Below are 18460 nucleotides of genomic sequence, written 5' to 3' on the forward strand. Positions count from 1 at the left end.
TTTGATTAATACTATAACATTTTCGATTATAAAATAATGTTACGTATAAAAGCAATTTAAAAAATATAAACTTCTAGGGGTCCGCCCCTGCTTCGCCCGTGGTGTGCGAATTTTATTATAATCGGTTAAGTGGTTTAGGGGTCAATTGAGGACAAACATTGTGACACGAGATTTATATATATGTATTAAGATTATTCTGAACATTAATTGATGTTCAACATTCAGCGAACAATATTAATCGGTCAGTGATAAGGCTAATATTACAAGGCTTGCTAATTATTATTTTATGGAACTCTACAAATTTGGTAAGTTAAAAAAAATTAAAAGGGTAAGTAAGTACATCCTTCCTCTTTATTTGTTAACCGACTTCAAAAAAAGGAGGAGGTTATCAATTCGGCCGGTATGTTTTTTTTTTTTTTATGTATGTACACCGATTACTCCGAGGTTTCTGAACTGATTTACGTGATTCTTTTTTTGTTCGATGCGGGATGGTGTCGAATTGGTCCCATAAAAATTTTATTCGGATAGGCCCAGTAGTTTTTATTTTATGAGCATTTTTGTCTGTATTTGTAAATGTTGCAAGTGCAAGTTTGAAGTCGGTTGTTTTTAACGCAGTTATCACTTGTTAATATACAATAATATAGAGTAATTAAGATACTTCATTATGTCGATATTAGTTCGCTATTTATGATTTTGGCAATATATTAAAATCACTAGCTTTTCGCCCGCAGCTTTGCCCGCGTAGTCAAAGAAAACCCGCAAAGTTCCCGTTCCCGTGAGATATCCCATGTGTTAATCCTAGTTACGCTATACGAATGTGCCAAAAATCGGTTCAGCAGTTTTTGCGAGAAGGAGTAACAAACATACAAACTTTCGCGTTATAATAAATAATTATATTCCGTAGAAACGGAAGCTGTTCAAAAAATATAGAGCGTAGGTACAGTGCGTGGTTCGCAGCCAATGGGGTAACAATTCAATTTTAAGTTTCTGTAGAATTTTCCTACAGTTAGGTTTTCCTGTTTCTGTATTTTTTTTAATAATAATGTAATCATAAATATTAGAATAATTATCTTCTGGCTACGATTCTATGTTGGGCTTTCAACTCCTTCCAACTATAGATAGCTGTAACTTCGTGTTTCTCTCGATTTTCCTACTAACGGTTAAATTAAAAGTAGGGGGAATCCGGGAGACTTGCCCAGGTGGGAGAGTTGAACCACTTTCAATAACTTTTTAAATTAGGTGCCAAATTACGCCAAGTACCAAACAAATGAACGCGCGTAACCCGCCAATCACAAGCAACTCACAATTTTGAGTGATAACAGACGCGTTCGACCGTGAGTTCCGAAAAAGTGGTTTCATCGTCGCGGAGTGAATTTTTTTGGCTTTGTTGTTTTAATTGCTATGCACGCATTTATGAAGGTATACATCAAACACCTACGTTATTGCATTACTAGATTATCATATTTTGTCGCACGTTCAGTGTTGTTCTCCAGTTGATAGTGGATTTGTTGGAAAAAATCAAGATATGGCCTTGGGTCGGGTGCGGGAGAATTGAACCAGTCTGCAGTCGGGAGACTTGAACAATGGTTTAACTCTCCCTTTGCAGTTTGTATACTATTTAAGTTAGCTTTTGTTTTGTTTTAGAAAGAAAATGCCATTTCAGAATAAGCCTAAGGAAGGTAGTCGTCGCAGGAAACCGTTTAGGTACTAAGTCTAAGATTGAAAGCGCAGTCAGAGAAATAAAGAGTGTAAAATCTATTCGTCAAATTGCAATCATGTATGGGATAGGCAAAACCACTTTACGGTATTATCTGTTAGGTGAACATAAGTTAACACCTTTGCAAGACAAGGGGAGCCAACACAAATGCTCCCGGATTTTCAATGTAAATAAAGAGATATTGCTTGTTCGTTACTTATTGACCTGCAGTAAAATGCACTATGGTTTAACCATAAAACAAGCAATGCATTATGCAACTAGCATTCAACTACGCCAAATTCCTCCAAAATGAACATCCAAGAGGCAAATATTGAAGAAATAGGCAAATAGGCACATATTAATTAATAGTAAGAAATGTCTTTAAATTAGTTTTGTAGATTTATTTAGCAGTAGATACCTCAAAACGAGTATTTAATTAATAAAAAGAAGCGAATGTTATGTTTAGGAGTTGCTCTGAAAACATTTTTCACTAAATTGTTTAGAAGATGATTATGAATAATCTAGTTATTGTTAAATGTGTCTAAATAATACATAACTAATGAATAATATGCTTTATTTGCGTCATTTCCCCTCTCTAAAAAGGTATGGGCAAGTGTCCCGCACCTGATGGGCAAGTGTCCCGCCGGTTGGGGAGACTTGAATCAAAACTCATTTTTCATTACAACTTCGTTTACTATCTTCTCCTTGCAACTTTTATTTTCAGAATAGTATAAAATCTTAGCCAGATAATAAGGCTTCCATATGGTGTAGATCTTAAAGCTCTCCAGGTCACTGATCAGATTTTATAGAGTTTTTAGTAAAAAGCGGTTCAAGTCTCCCGGACTCCCCCTATGTCCTTATTTAAACAATGGTTATTTATAAGATTTTGCATAATGTATTTGTGATTTTTATCGTCTAATAAGAGACGGCGGGGTATAAATGGCTTTAACATTTAGCGTTTTCAATGGCGCTCTATTATCTAAAGTTCAGATCTTAAATTCGTATAATAATAGTAACGTTGTATCTGTTACGATATGACTATCTAGTTGCAAGGATTATTACTTTATTAATTCTTTTTCTAATGCTCCTAGGTTAATTAATTTGCATCGGGTTATATTTTGAAACTCCTGTAATGTTCGAAGCTTGAACTTTGACGTTATAAAAAAAGAAAATATTAAAAAAAAAAAAAGTGTGGTTAAGATTCGTTCTCGTCAAGAATTGTTCTGGTAATAATAAGATAGATGCAGTCTCGTGTCCCCTTGTGAGGTATGGGGCAGATGCATTTCACACACATCACACATCGAAGAGAAAATTATCTTCTGTGTCCTGCCAGACCGAGAAATTAACTAAAATCTCTTATCGATTTCGCTATTACAATAAATACTCCACTATACTGCAGCATCTCGACATAAAACAGTCTTTATTCGATCCATAATATCTAAACAAGGTAACCTTGTTTAGATATTATGGATTTCTTGAAGCCTAATTACACACCAAAAATCCATACAATGAAGATGTATTTTTCTCCACGTGTTTACAAGTGTAACGTACGAAACACATGTATTGTAAAGCACATAGCGACAGTCATTGTGTCCGTTCGCCACACCTCACTGAAATTGGGATAAGGTCATACATCTGAACATGTCTGAACAGTCAACTGTCACACCAAACGCATATAGAAAACTAGTTTCGGCCTTCTCATATTATATCCCTATACGTGTTATCTGGTAATAAGCAGACTGAAATATGTTGTTGAAATAGAGTCTAGTTAATTTGTGTAAAATTAATATTTGTCTGTATGTCCTTTATAGCAACGAAAACTATGCTTTTGATCATGTGATGATCTTCAGTAAAGTGTTGTGCATGAGCCCACGAAGGTTTCTGAGTCGGTAGGTACCTACGACTAATCTTCGATAGTGTAACACAGGCGAAGCCGAGGTGCACAGCTTGTAAGTCATAATAATAATTGGGATATTAAAAATAAACATTTTTAGCATCAGAATCTATGGGCAACTGTTTGAATGAATAAAAATGAAACTGAATTGAAGCAAATTAAAGCTCACGATTATCTTTTACCTTTGCACGTGGTAAATGAAACAAAAATAAATGTTACAGACATTATTTCTCATGACACTCCCCGCCCTTTAGAAGAAAATTACCATAATTGTTCATTTTCGTCGTCGTTCGTCGAAAAAAAAAAATCCTTGAGCTTTTTTGACAATTTTGAATCTAGGCTTTATTATAATAAGGCTGTAAATTGTAATCGTAATTGTCATGAATACATTATTCAGTTTGGAGAAATGAATTTTAGAACTAGCGCGTTTATCTAGATAATAGTTTGATATACAAAGTATGCCAATTTAAATTTTATGCTCTAATAATAAGAAACCAATTTGTTTGATAGGTCAAATTAGTTGACCTATATCCGGAACTACGAGGTAATTTTGATAAGCAACATTATGTTATTATTATAATTGTTATGTCATTGTAAGGCTGTATACTCACGATCGTGTTTACCGCAACTAATTCTGAACAATTATCCTATTTGTGTAGAGGGCTTAATAAAACACGATATAGTAATTATTTGTTGAGTAAGCACAGTTTATTGTACAATTCATTACTGTTTCCAAGATCACATACTTTGCTCAAAGGTTATTTCAGTGACAATACTGTAGGAAAAGGATTTCAATAGTGGTAGCTTCGTTCAAACACTAACGATCATTGTTTATTTGATGTGGGCATTTACATGCAATAAATAAAATATCAGTGATAATTTATTGCTTGGTTCAGGACAAACTTAAAACACGGATAACATTTGATAATTTAATTTGAGAAATTTAAAGTTCCACGAGCCAGAGAATTTGACCAGCCGTACTTAGTTTAAAGGTGCTCGGTTCAATCCATCGCATCATATTATGTACAGTTGTAAGAAAATGTATTTTCACTCCATTTCGTCTGAATCATTTTACGATGCCTTGTTAATTTTTTTCATATTCATTTATTAGGCGCGCCACCGCTCGTTAATTTTCAGCCACGGGCCGACGCGGACGCGCGCCGGGCGGCGCGGGCGCAACATACGAGTTTAGTGTCGTAATTATAAGTGAACGGATTTGGGTAGTCGTGTGTGTCGACCGCAGAGTAATTTGATACAGTTATACAATACTCTAACTATTTAGTGTAACAATTATTTATCTGTGGCCTGATTGGGGACATTAATTATTGATAAGACCGTAAATGTCCTGGCCGAATTGTAATGTGAGTCAGAGCTTTAACTTACAGGGGATGTGTGCAAAAAGCTAATTTGTTCAAAAGAATGAATTGCCTAACATGTTATCTTCTTCTTTATCATCAGCTCGTTCGTCGTATCAAGGCAAAGCCAGCTGTACTGGCTTTGTCTTTGAGGAATGTCTGTTATAGATATAAGATATAAGATGCAAACCTACATTTTAAGCTATTGCATAGCTTCTATCGCGGGCCTTGAGCGCGGGGACCGAATCGAGAAATTCCGTAACGAAAAAACCTCACGCTCCCCACTCCGACGAACACGGAGGTGTGGCTTGAAGGCATGCTATGCAATAGCTTTACCGCGGCAGTCCCCGAGTGCCACACGTCTTTTTTTTATCATATTATCTATGGTTGAATTAAGCTTTCGCTGCAAAAATTTTTCGTAAGTGAGGGTTCGCTAGTAATGTAAGTTTTATTTCAAGTTGTACTCCCGGTCTCCTGAAGATCTAAAGATATACAGTATACACACAGTATGATGATTGATAAACAACCGTTTCTACGGCAGATTATTAATTTTACATATTTCGGGTATAACATCGTAACAAGCATACGCTACTCATTCAAAACTTTCATCACTCGTCAAGGTAAACCAAAGTTTCTAAAAAGTATTTATTATGAAATTTTCAGACATCACTGCCTAACAAAATAATGCCTACACGTCTTACTGCACGTAAGTCTTTAGAATACGTAAATCTACCTACAATCTACGTAGACTAATGTAAAAGTGCGAGTAAGATGCGTTATAAATGCCTTTTTAAACATACTAAATAGTGTTTCGTATAAGCCTACTCTATGTAAGTTTTATTATGTTCACCTCATTATATCTTGAATAGTTAGGCTGCTACGTGACAACTATTTAAATGGTCAATTACACTTGTGTTTTTCTTATGTATTCTAAATTGGGAAGGAGTTATGTAACTGTCTGCAAGATTTTTGAAGTAGGTAATTGCTTAGGTAAAAGAAAATTGGAAGGTCTGGCATACCTGCATAAGCTGATAAAGACTGCTAATTTCTAGCATTATCACACACACACTCTTTTTTTAAACACCGACACAGTCTTTTTAATAACAAGTCTTTTTATCATGAAAAGTACTTTGATTATTTACTTGAAAAAGTAATTATTATGATGCGGGAAAAAGGATTGATATGGCCATCCTTCTTAATATGAATATGATGTTTGATTTGAACATCACAATTGCATACAATAATTATTATATAAAACACCTTTTTTAATATTCGTTAATATATTACATTAAAACACATTTGTTACATATAATTATCACATAATTTTCCATTTTACTCACTGTTATCTGCCATACAATAAAGGCTTTTATTTGAATTATTTGAACCATTTCTTAACAATCATATCTCTACTATCTATATTTTAAAACTATATCACAATTAACAACCCAACAAATTCGCATACAAAAATGAAATAGAACACAAAACAAAAATCTTTGAAACTCCGCTACGATTTATATTTATTTCCAACGTGGTGTCTAACCCCCCATTTATAATTTGCATTTTTGTCCGTCTTCACAAACGTGTGGACCGGGCCCGTGACGCCGCTATCTTTGTGGTCGTGGTCATCGTGGTCGTGGTCACGGTCGCGGTTGTGGTCATATTCATCTTGACCGCGCTTCGGTCGCTGCCATCTTTCGTAGCGAACTGGAACTGAAATTGTGTCATGTTAGATAAAAAACGTCTTTGGGACGTTTAGCTCTTTCAAAATAGGTCTATTTTAAGCTAAACGCTGCTAAGCTGCTGTTCTAAAACGAATTACTAGCATACTTATAACTGTAAAATAAAACATGTGTGCGTGTACTAGTGTACACACGTAAGAAGTGAAACTTCTTTATTTTTCAAAAAATAATTTACTATGTATATGCAACTTTACAGAAATACGTCGAATCACGCGTGGTAGGGATAAGAAAAAGATGGCGCGTAACGGAAAAATGTCACGCGTAACGAAAAAATGTTACACTAAATTTTTTTCCAACCCCGATAAAGAAGTTTCACTTCAATAATAATTTATAATTATCTCACGAGACAGCGCTATTGTTTATATGAATTTTGTTAAGAAAGTTTAGGAGATAGAACTTGTAATAAAAGAAAAAGCAAACATTACCCCAAGTATGAACTATTATTATAAAGATATCTGTTTTCATTATATTTAATTGTACCACGTGTCACTTGCTCTATTTTCCCCTTAAAGATTTTCCCTATTATATCTATTATCTATACATAGAACTATCTATAAGTACATATAGGTGGTATGCATAATAAATTGTATAACAATTAATTGTATTATGTAAAAAAGACATTATAACTCCGAATAAATAACCGTAATGGACATAAAATAGCTTTCTATAGATAACTATAAAATTATATCAGCTTGCAACTATTATATAAAAACACATATTTCATATTTCCAATAACTCCAACCTTGTAACAATAACTTTAATAAAAGACACTTATATGTTTCTAACCGCAGACAAAATGCGTAACACAGAACGTTTTTCTTATATCATATTACATTTTTGTTAAGATAAAGTTACTAGCTTCGTAATCACTACATAGTATAAAACAAAGTCGTTTTCTCTGTCCCTATGGCCCTATGTCCCTTTGTATGCTTAAATCTTTAAAAATACGCAACGGATTTTGATGCGGTTTTTTTTAATAGATAGAGTGATTCAAGAGGAAGGTTTTAGTATGTAATTTATTAGGTTTTAGACAAAGCGGGCGAAGCCGCGGGCGGTAAGCTAGTAATTTTATAAATTGAGAAGAGTTTAGAGAGTTACTAAAGTTATTGTTTTAAATTAGCTGTGCACCATTTGTAAAATGTAGAGCTCTACTATACTGTAAGTGTATCTATATATAATATTATAAAACTGAAGAGTTTGTTTGTTTGTTTGAACGCACTAATCTCAGTTTCTACTGGTCAGTTTTGAAAAATTATTTCGGTTTTAGATAGCCCATTTATCGAGGAAGGCTATAGGCTATATATATCATCACGCTAAGACTAACAGGCGAGAAGCAATGCGGGTAAAACCGCGGGGCACAGCTGGTTATTTATATATAATAATATAATACCTACTAGGTATTCTATGTAGCGGTGGTAGAGGCGCGTATCTGGTGACCCGTAGCGGCCTATGCACTGTGTAGAACGGCGCAGACCAAGCTGAGCTGGTCACCACCACACTTGCCAGAAGAAGCTGTAATACGCGAAGATATAATTTGTAGTTAAAATAATTAATTAAATCAGTGTGTCAAATAATTAAAATACTTTAAATGGTCGATTTCACTACTTCTGGAGAATTCCTGTTTAGCTTATCTGTCAGTTAAAAATTAAAATAACAAATAAAATATAATGCATGATAATATTAAAAAAAAGTGTTAACTTGCTAGATGAATGATCAAAAATTGCTATATTAATAAATAAATTATATTAAAAATAGCCTGTTACGAACATAATAAGTTAGTGCTAAAATTCGCTCTTTGTTTTACGTCTTCAATTTTATAGTTTTAAGGTTTTTATTATCTCTCACCTTTAAATATTTTATAGCAAGGAGAAATATTGATCCTAATTGCATATAAAATAATATATAATTGCATATAATATAAATAAAAAATGCATATCATATTTAATTACCTAATAATTAAAACAATGAAACATAAAGTTAAGTATAATAAAAAGTAAGTTCGTGTATTTTATACCTAGTGTTATTTTATATTGGCGTGACGGCCATTTCTACAAAAAATCAGAGAACGTCCGAAATAATATATTTTATCATTTTTTATGCGTCTAGGTTTTAACGTTAATTCATACTACTCGGAAAGATGATGAAACCAACCTATATTGATCAACCAAACAAACCCAAAGTTTAACTGTGTTAAATTGAAAATTGCTACAGACCATTTCTTATATAAACTTGTAATAAACAGAGATACATTTAGGTTATATATTAACAGCATAAACGTAGATAACCGCAGGCAAAGTTCGCAATCAGTTAGTAATCAATATCACATACTTCATGACCCAAAGGCAGCCCTATATAAAACCGGCCGAGAATTCACCGAATGTCAAAATAAAATTACATAAACACTTACCAAAGTGTAGCAATCCATATCACTAAGAATAATGCCGCCTATAGTGTCAATGCGGCGTTTATAAAGAAAGAAACGAATTTGTATCACTTTCTATCGGTTGTACGCTCCACTGGGTTTGAATTCATTGGTCTTACCATCAGTGAGGTCAATTTTAAAGTAATTTAGAGAGAATGCTGGAATAAACAGTGGCAGAATGATCATGGTGAACGCCTCTCGAACTGCGCGTTGACAACATAATGTAGGTGGTTTTGGCAATACGAAGATCTTAAATGTATCTCTGTTTATTAGTCTTTCATAGATAGCAATCCGTTTATAGAGCTTGAAAGCTTATTATGTAGACATTACTCTCCAACACTACAACTGAATAATTTTTGAAGGCTCGATGATTCACCATCCAACTCCGGTTTAGCATATTAAAATATCATACCAGCCATTTTTTGTTCCTAACTAAGCATGGTTGGATTATTAGGTATTGGTTTCAATGATCCCATATACCTACTTGTGGTCCCAGAAAGCTGAAGCACTATTTGCACGTACAGAAAACTCATCATAATTATATTTTATTTATCCCCTCCACTGGGTGATTGGCGAAAGAGGGGGCGAATTAGGTATTTTGACGACAGAAAAGCGCCGCTTAGAACCAAAACAAATGTTTGAGTTTGAGCATGAAAGTTTCTTTATTCATACTATATACAAATTTTGTAATTTAGCTACTTATTCTTATAAAATTATTTGACTACCCTCAGCAATTCAGATGAAAACGTAAACACATGGTAATTGGTAAGCTCGGGTTTTTATAAGTTTCTTATAATACGGAAAAGCTTTCGACCAGCATGAAACAGTTCTTACTCCAAAGAATGCATTAATTTCTTAAAATTATAAATGGTATTTAACCTTTGAGCAACATAAAAATGTCGTGACGCGGTTCTCGACTTCAAAATGTTGTCTTTTACAAATTGAGTAATTGGCTTACGAAGTTTATGATTATTATGTAAAATAATGTTTCTTTTCAAGAGAACGTACCTACAGGTGAGAAATTGAGCAGTGTCTTATTTAAAGTAAGATTTGCAAGTAGATCTGCAGCTTAAATATGACAAAAGTTATCTTGATTGGTAGGCAAAATTTTGCTTTATTTTTTGAGTAAGGCAATACTGGAGCGTTGCTATTATGACATAAATACTTTGTTAAACAAAATTGCGTTTTATACGCGTGAAATTAATGTTTGTAAACTTGGAACATTGCTAATCTAAATTTAGTTGTTTTAAAGAATTGGAGTAAGTAATTTTTTAAAACGGATCAGCATTTATTTTTACAAATATTTACGTCATTCTGTCTGAGAGTGTCAAACATTTTGAAAGAAAAACGATGGCAAGTTAATAAAATTGTAGGATGCGAACTTATTGTTCAACAAAATTGCATCGCTTCGCTGATCATATTTTATAATATCAGACTTTAGTTCCCAGTGTGTCAAGGGTTGTTATTTGTTTAAAAAGTATCTTTGATAGTATAAGATTATATTATATCTGACTTGATAGAGTTGTAGAGTAAGAAATTAAGTTTTGTCTGTAATTAAGTTTTGTCTGTGTTAGTCGATATAGTGTTCTGTATACGATGTTTTAGTGTAATAAAAGAACTCAAATACATGTAATACATATGTATACAGTTTTTAGTTTAGATTACATCATGTTTTGAGATAGTTTTTTGCGGGTTATCTAATAAAACTAGGAGGAGTGCATTCCCTAGTTTATTAATATCAAAAATAATAAACGCACAATAACTGTACATGCACAATGCATATATCATAAAGCATAAACCCGCCTCGTACCCGGTCGTACTCTTTGTACGCCAAAAGATAACTGGCGACCAGGCTATTTGTATATTTATCATTGAATTGAAGTTTAGGAATGTTACAAATAAAGTTTAATATTCAACAATTTACACATGTAAAGATTACATGTGTAAATTGTGAAAATCTTATGTACTGCATGATTTCTTGGGAATAAAATATGTCTTTCTATTCTATTCTACGTCAATGTTGTGATTGTAATAAGAATGTGATCGTTTTTAACGATAACTGATAGAGTATAATTTTCTAAAATAATTACGTCAATTTAGGTGCTTTGCGTCGTTATTTTAATACAATTTAGTCGTTCATTATTAACTACGAAATAATATTCATAATTACATTTATTTTTTAAATATTAATAATTTCATTAAAGCTGTTCATTAAAATACGTTTTTATTTGATTCTCCTCAGTTTTAATAATATCTGGTGTATGATATTTTATGCAAAAAAAAAACCTATGTTGTATGTCGAATCAATGTAGAAATAATCTTAACGTTTTTGTACATTTACGCATTTTAGTAATTATTGTAAACTCAAATTAGTTTTATCTCCTTGTTCGTTTTCTTTATTTTGATTGAAAAATCTTTAAATAATTATAGTTACAATGTACACAATAATATCAATGAATGTTTATACCTTATAGAGTAAGTCAAACGTGCTTAATTAATTTCATAGATGAATGCAACCGGACATGTTAGGACAGTCGTGCACAAAAGTATTAATAGATAAATAATGAAAAATTAAGTACTTAATTTATTTAGGTATTTAGGAAATACGTCGTCTCTTGTTTTTTATTAAGTTCATATTATGTAATATGTAGATACTTACGTCATACATATCATAAATCGGAAATCAGGAAGTTTAGATATGTATTTAAATAAATTAATATATTTTATAATATTTAAGTTTTTTTAATTAATTGCATTTACACAATTATACGCATTATGCAAAGAAAAAAATTGTATTAATATTTTGTATAGGTAATGCGTTAGTATAGTTAGATGTGTCTCTTACAAATTATATATGTATAACTGTTCCCTGTTAGTTGGGTATACAAAATAAAACAGCATCTCTGTAGCAACGAAATGTCGTAGTATAAAGATTTGTTACCGCACTCTACATAGACATGTTAATACAATTTGCTCACCAGATCATGACTATATCAATGAATGATATTAATGCTTAATTACTTTCAACACTTCTGTCCCTGACTGTAATTATCTGGCACACTTTCGTACATTTCACAATCGTTTATTGTCTGTAACCTAATTAGCAATTTTGTAATGAAATGGACTAATTTATAATATCTTTACAAATGGTTGATAGGTCTTTTCTAAAGCTTTTTTGGTTAGAAAAACAAGTATAATAACAATTATTATTATGAAAACTAAACGCTAATTTATGTAGCCTATGTCAGTATCGAAATTCTGATGATTACAATGAAACCTCAAAAGTCAAAATGCGTCTAGTGATTTGAGCTGTAGGGCGTGCCAAAGAAACTTCAAGTCACATTACACTCGAAAAACATAATCTTTTTTTTTCGCAGTCGGGTAAAATGTAAAGAGCGACGTCAAAACATATTGCCATAGTTGACTCACACCCACATGTGCGCTGAATCGTAAAAAGTAAATTGTATGACGTATTTATTACGTTTAATAATTCATGTTTAATTACTCAATTAATTACAATTAAGTGTGTATTTGTGCATTAATTCATGTTATTTGATTGATGTGTGTAACCACTGTGGCTAAATCAAATACCGATGTTATGTTTCTATTAAAACGTGAAAATATTACCCGATTTCATCACATTGCAATGAAGAATTATTATAATAGCTATCTGCCCGCGGCTTCGACCGCGTTTTCAAAGAAAAACCCGCATAGTTCCCGTTCCCGTGATATTTCCGCGATAAAACCTATCCTATGTGTTAATCCAAGTTACCCTTTATATGTGTGCGAAATTTCATTGTAATCGGTTCAGTAGTATTCGTATGAAAGAGTAACAAACATGCATACACATACACATACATATCCATTACATTCTCACAAACTTTCGCATTTATAATATTAGTAAGATTAGTAGGATAGGATAGGATTGAAGTAGGTAAAAGATATTTTGCTTTAAATAATTCAAAGGATGTTGACAAATAAATAAATAATATCAGATTGACAAGTTTGATAGCTTTCTACAAGTTATTTAATCAAATTGGAAACAGAGGAATTACGGCGGGAACCAGAAGGAAATCGGAAAGAAACCGGTAAATTGATGTTAACGTTAAGGCAGTGATACAATTAGCTCTATTGTCTTTGTAATATTAAGAGGCCTACTGCCAATTTTATTTTGGTATAATATTATAAAACACTGGTGGTTAAGAATATTTTTTTTAAATTAAAATTGTCAAGAAATCAACGAAGTATTTTAAAATCATTGAATTATCTGTAATTTTCAGTTAAGTTTTTCGTCCATTTTCTTTTCCAACTGCAATTAAAATTAAATGTAATTGAGACGTTATTTTTTGTAATTTGCACACCATGAAAATACTTGACAATTTTTAAGAACTGTATTTTGTACTTAATTAGGACTCGTGGACTACAAAGAGTGATAGATTAGATTATCAAATGCTTTTAAATACCACCTTGTACAAAATATAGAACATAATATTTCCGTTTCGTACCCACTGTGCCACCAGCCTAACAAATAAGAAGCGGTAAATAATTATGGGATATTACATAATCTATTATTTTACGGTTGTTGCCGTTTAGTCGGATATCGGAATCTTTGCCTGTTATGGCGATAAACGCTCTAGTTAATTGCGATTGTCATTATTGCGCAAAAACAATGACAAACTAATTAGTGTAGGAAGTTATATGCCGCTTCACTACATAGTATACAACAAAGTCGATTTCTCTGTCTCTATGTCCCTATATGTATGCTAAAATATTTAAACCTACGCAACGGATTTTGATGTGTATTTTTCAGATAGAGTGGTTCAGGAGAAGGGTTTTATCACATATTTGATACTAGGTTTTAGTATATAATCTGTTAAGTTTTAGTACTAGTACAGTTTCTAGTATTATATTATCTATATTCTATACTATGGGTTTATTATATTATCTATGGTAGCATAGTATAAAAAGTCTCTTATATCTTTAGGAATGATAAATTAATTTATGTAGAAAGTTATTTCGCTTAATTATTAATTAATTCGCTTAATAAAAAGTTAATTCTAAAGTTATAGTCTGTCGTTGTAATCTGTTCCGGCATTTAATATTTTTTTGTTCTATTGCGTCTTCTGGGAAATGTATTATTTTTGCTTAATCTTTGTTATGTTTTATATAAGTTTGATTTATTATGTTGTTTATGATTTCCTTAATATTTAATTACATTTAATAGTGACTTCAGTAATTACTTATTTCTATAAAAATATACAGCTGCTATTTTGCTTGTTCAGGAAAACGATAATAGAAAATTATGAAATAGGTACGCTATTATTTTACATATTACATAAATTCATCACGATTTCAATTCAATTAAATCAGATATTTGTATTGGAGAGTTTATCAAATGAATTTATGTAAAGCAAACGATTGTATACTGTGAGGATTGTGCACCTGTTTAGACTTAAATTATAATAATAATTTAAGTTTTAACATTTATAATCTCTTGCAACTGTTATTATTATATCCGGAATTTATTCATTGATGGTTTAAAAATAATACTCTTGTACTTTGTGTAATATAATTTAGTTTTGTAACCTATTAATGTTGTGAGAACCAAATAAAGTTGATTTTATTTATTTATTTAACAATTTTATGTACCATTACAAATTTTACAATCATATAATATTAACAGAAAAGGAAACATTAAAAGCACATAAGGCAACCTTATCGCTTATCAGCGATCTCTTCCAGGCTTTTATTTATTTTTATTTATTTATTTAATTATCTGTGGTAAAAGTACACAAGAAAGTTTTTTTGTTGAAAAATGAGAATGCATAAAAACAGTGAACGGATTATTTTTTTCAAATTATAAAAAATAATATAAGAAACAAACAATAAAAATATATGTAGATATGTACATATTATGTAAATTAGGGTAATAAACCAATCATGAATAATTAATCGAAACTGTAGTTACCTATATCATTTTATCTATTACAATCTATAACGTAAGATAAAAAAAGGATGTTCAGTTCTTAGGTCAGTCTTTAATGAACTTACTAATTCATTACATTATCAAAAACATGCGAATATATTTCCAAAGATTACAGATGAAATAATCCATTCTAAACATTCTCTTTCGATGATGTTTAACGACCTTGCCCTCAGCTTTCAAAAGAATCAACAAAGAAAACTATCAGAAATTTCTTCAACCTATTTCTTAACTATCACCGAAAGCCTATAAATAAATTGCCAACAACTATTGTGTTTCAAAGGTTGTCAACATCTCAAGATGTCACAACGTCTCAGCAAAATGGTAATAGATTGAAACCAAAGATTACAGAAATAAGAGAATGTGGTTTAGTGAAAGTGATCGATTTAAATTGAAAAAGTGTATCATCTGTATTTGTGCTATTTTGAGATGTTTTTGCAAGTTTGATAGTGAATTTCAAATAACGGCGACAGCATAAGCCAACGGTTTATTATTTAAAAAAAATATCTTTATTTTTATGATAAACGAAAGTGTAATTAAGGCCGTCAACAATATTGAAGTTATAAAAAAAGAAATAAGAAAAAAAAAACACAGCATTCTAAATTTAAATTAGGCGCGCAAAAAACAATTATTTATTGGCGGAATGTTGGCGGGAAATCATTAGTTTACACGTTTAATACGACAATTAAAATAAAATGCTATAAAAGTGACTTGTTAATTTCAGAGATGGATTTGGTGTTTCTTCGCGTTTTATTCTGGATCAGCATGGAATCCTGTAAAAGCTGTTCCTAATCCACAAAATAGGCCGAGTACTATTGAATCACAAGCAAAATTTTTCCAGTAAGTTTTTCGTCAATTATAAATAAAATAATTTTCTCTTCATTTTCTTTATGAAAACATAGGTTTAAGTGAAAAGAAAATCCTAATACTATTAAAATTCAACTTCATAAATTAGTAATAACTATAGTTAATTAAATTAAAAGTAAATTAGAGGCATAATGTTCTTTCACGATTCATTATTTTAATTATTTTAATGAATTAGGTTTAATTTTCACGGGCTTAAGTTACAGCCTTGTTTAAAATTAATTAACTAAATTAATAATTCACTGTTTTATAAGTATAAAACGAATATAAACAATCATAAACTGTACCATAATTTTATCATTTATTATTTTGTTTATGTAAATTTTTCTTTATATTTCTAAATAAAGTATGTTTCACTGAAACTCTTTGTTACCAAACCTCTGTATCTATGCATATGTCTATCCTTAACAAAAACTATATCAACTAAAAGCTAAACCATCATTTATAGGGACTTTTTCTCAGTACAGTTGAGTCCGTACAAGATAGAGTTCGGTCATGTATGTGAAGATCCAAACACGTGGGAACAACGTTACGAGCGGAAAGATTATAAAAACCACAGGGACATGGGAAAAGTAACCGGCATTTTTTATGCTTTGCCTTCTTTCCTTCGCTGATCGTTAATGGTTTATAGACAATGCCTGTCTAGTGTCTATGAAACATTAATGATCTCTATATGCTATTCTTCGTCAACTACGTTAAGGATGTGTATTGCTTTTAAAATAAAAGAATTTGCAGCTTAAATATTGATCAGCTTGATACCTAGTTTTGCAGCATTCAATTCAATTCTGTAAAATTTTCTCATTTACATCAGCTGTTGATTAAAGTTAAAAACCATCGTAAGCACATTCCTTAGTTGTTGATACAAAATCATATCTAACTGTTATCTTTCGCTTCGCTTGGCAAGGTATAGGCAGATGCCTACTTCGGAGGATTTTGACCAAGGTCACCGATTGGGCAGTGAGGACCACTTCACTGAAAGGCATGAACGATCAAGACCTTCATCTGGATTATTTAATGCTAAAGTACGCTTCTGCTTTATTACGTTTAACAGAAATGTTCATTTAAAGTAACAGACTGAGTTATTACATTCACACAATATTAATCATCATTAATGTCATTTTTTATAAAGATTACGCTTTCAATGTTTCTTGTGACTGTTAACATTTTATTTTTCCTACTAACCTCTCTTTGTATCACTTTATAATTATTATTCTTGGTATTAATATGCATCTAAAAATTTTAAAGGTTCGTTGGGGTGACAAGAAAGGAGGATATGGTGAACATTACTGGGACCTAAATCACGCAGGTCATACTGATGACCATGACAATGGTGATTATGATTCTGACGGTCAATATAACCATGATACGTATGACGAGCCCAGTGAACAATCCCCTACATATGAGTCTAATGAAGAACTAACATACGACGAAAGTGAACGTATTAAGAGAGCGGATTCTGAAAAAGCACGCAGAGAATTAGAAACCCAGAGGGATCAACAAGCACATTACAACCATGAAAACCATGAAGGAGAGTTTAAGAGACAACAAAAGAAACCAAGGGAGAAGCATCACATAGTGTTAGTTGTAAACCAAAGAGAAAGAGAGCCTCAAAGACAAAGGGATGTGAAGCAGCGGCCTTACGAAGGATCAGTTAGACGTCATCCAGATCTAGAAAGTTCTGTAGCCGCTTCAGCACCAAGACTTTTCTTTGAATCATCTACGGGTCATGTTATAGATAGAACTACTGGTCAAGCATATGTGCCAGTTGTTCATCATTAAGCCTAATTTAAGAAATTATTTATTAATAGTAATTTTACGTTCGGTTTAAGTGTTAATTTATTTTGTGTCTGAATGTTAAATAAATGTTTTAATTGAGCGATTGTGTTTCTTTTCGTGACAAACCATCTTTATAAAATGTTTGGTAGTTATGTAAGGCATAATAAAATAAAAAATCGAGATAGTAAAATATTCAAATACATACTACATAATGTAGACATTATTTGTTCGATTAACAAATAAAACTTTTTGCAGTCATTATGAATCGAACCCAAGATAATTAGGTTACAAAACTACCATAAAATACGTAGCAATTTCTAATGTTACTATATAATAATTAATGAATAACTAACGATAGCGTAATTCCCACTTGACTGCATGCAATCTGTGTTTAATAACTGTTGTCACGTTGTTCTAATAAATCCTTCCTGTACTTTCTCTTTAATATATTGATTAATAGGTTTTGTTAAAGATAAGCTGGTGAAAGTTAAAAAAATAAACTTGTGGAAAATCTTTCAAAAATACAATTAAATTTTCACGATATCAGCCGCTCTAGGAAAATAGCCGAAAATTTGTAAAAATATATTTTTGATATTTGTTGATGCAAAATGATCTACGTAATATTCAAAACTAAATCATTAGATGAAATATGCTCATCTATTATTATGAGTATAGGTTAAAGTAGTATCTATAAGTTTATATTGTTTTAATAAACTTATAAAATTATTTAA

General features: G+C 31.6%; 2 protein-coding genes across 3 annotated transcripts; one reads left to right on the top strand and one right to left on the bottom strand.

The window, feature by feature from the left end:
* Nucleotides 1–6435: 6435 nt before the first annotated feature.
* On the bottom strand, nt 6436–9385 carry LOC149484864 (uncharacterized). The gene is made up of 3 exons (XM_089700411.1): nt 9092–9385; nt 8079–8196; nt 6436–6655 (listed from the first exon to the last, which is right to left on the bottom strand). The coding sequence occupies exons 1-3, from the start codon at nt 9107–9109 to the stop codon at nt 6450–6452; spliced, it is 342 nt and encodes a 113-aa protein (XP_089556537.1). The 5' UTR covers nt 9110–9385; the 3' UTR covers nt 6436–6449.
* A 5971-nt stretch (nt 9386–15356) lies between these two features.
* Nucleotides 15357–17829, top strand: LOC149484865 (uncharacterized). Of its 2 annotated transcripts, none has more exons than XM_089701136.1 (4): nt 15357–15413; nt 15814–15929; nt 16402–16525; nt 17199–17829. In XM_089701136.1, exons 1-4 carry the CDS (start codon nt 15390–15392, stop codon nt 17730–17732), a joined length of 798 nt encoding a protein of 265 aa, XP_089557262.1. In that variant the 5' UTR covers nt 15357–15389; the 3' UTR covers nt 17733–17829. The 2 variants fall into 2 exon arrangements, with proteins under 2 accessions (XP_089557262.1, XP_089557263.1); XM_089701137.1 differs by lacking the exon at nt 16402–16525 and adding an exon at nt 16858–16975.
* Nucleotides 17830–18460: the final 631 nt, after the last annotated feature.

The sequence above is a fragment of the Colias philodice genome, chromosome 11 (genome assembly GCF_061535455.1).
Source record: "Colias philodice isolate Cphi_HAF_F1 chromosome 11, ilColPhil1 Martin Lab GWU primary, whole genome shotgun sequence".
Taxonomy (NCBI): Eukaryota; Metazoa; Arthropoda; class Insecta; order Lepidoptera; family Pieridae; genus Colias; species Colias philodice.

Bases quoted from the DNA above. Each gene is read 5' to 3' on its own strand.
- LOC149484864 (XM_089700411.1), bottom strand. The intron at 6,656-8,078 runs GTAGGTATTATA...ACACAATTTCAG, and splicing joins ACCGCTACATAGAATACCTA to TTCCAGTTCGCTACGAAAGA.
- LOC149484865 (XM_089701136.1), top strand. From the start codon at position 15,390: ATGTCACAACGTCTCAGCAAAATG. The intron at 15,930-16,401 runs GTAAGTTTTTCG...CATCATTTATAG, and splicing joins TCACAAGCAAAATTTTTCCA to GGACTTTTTCTCAGTACAGT. The intron at 16,526-17,198 runs GTAACCGGCATT...AAAATTTTAAAG, and splicing joins ACCACAGGGACATGGGAAAA to GTTCGTTGGGGTGACAAGAA.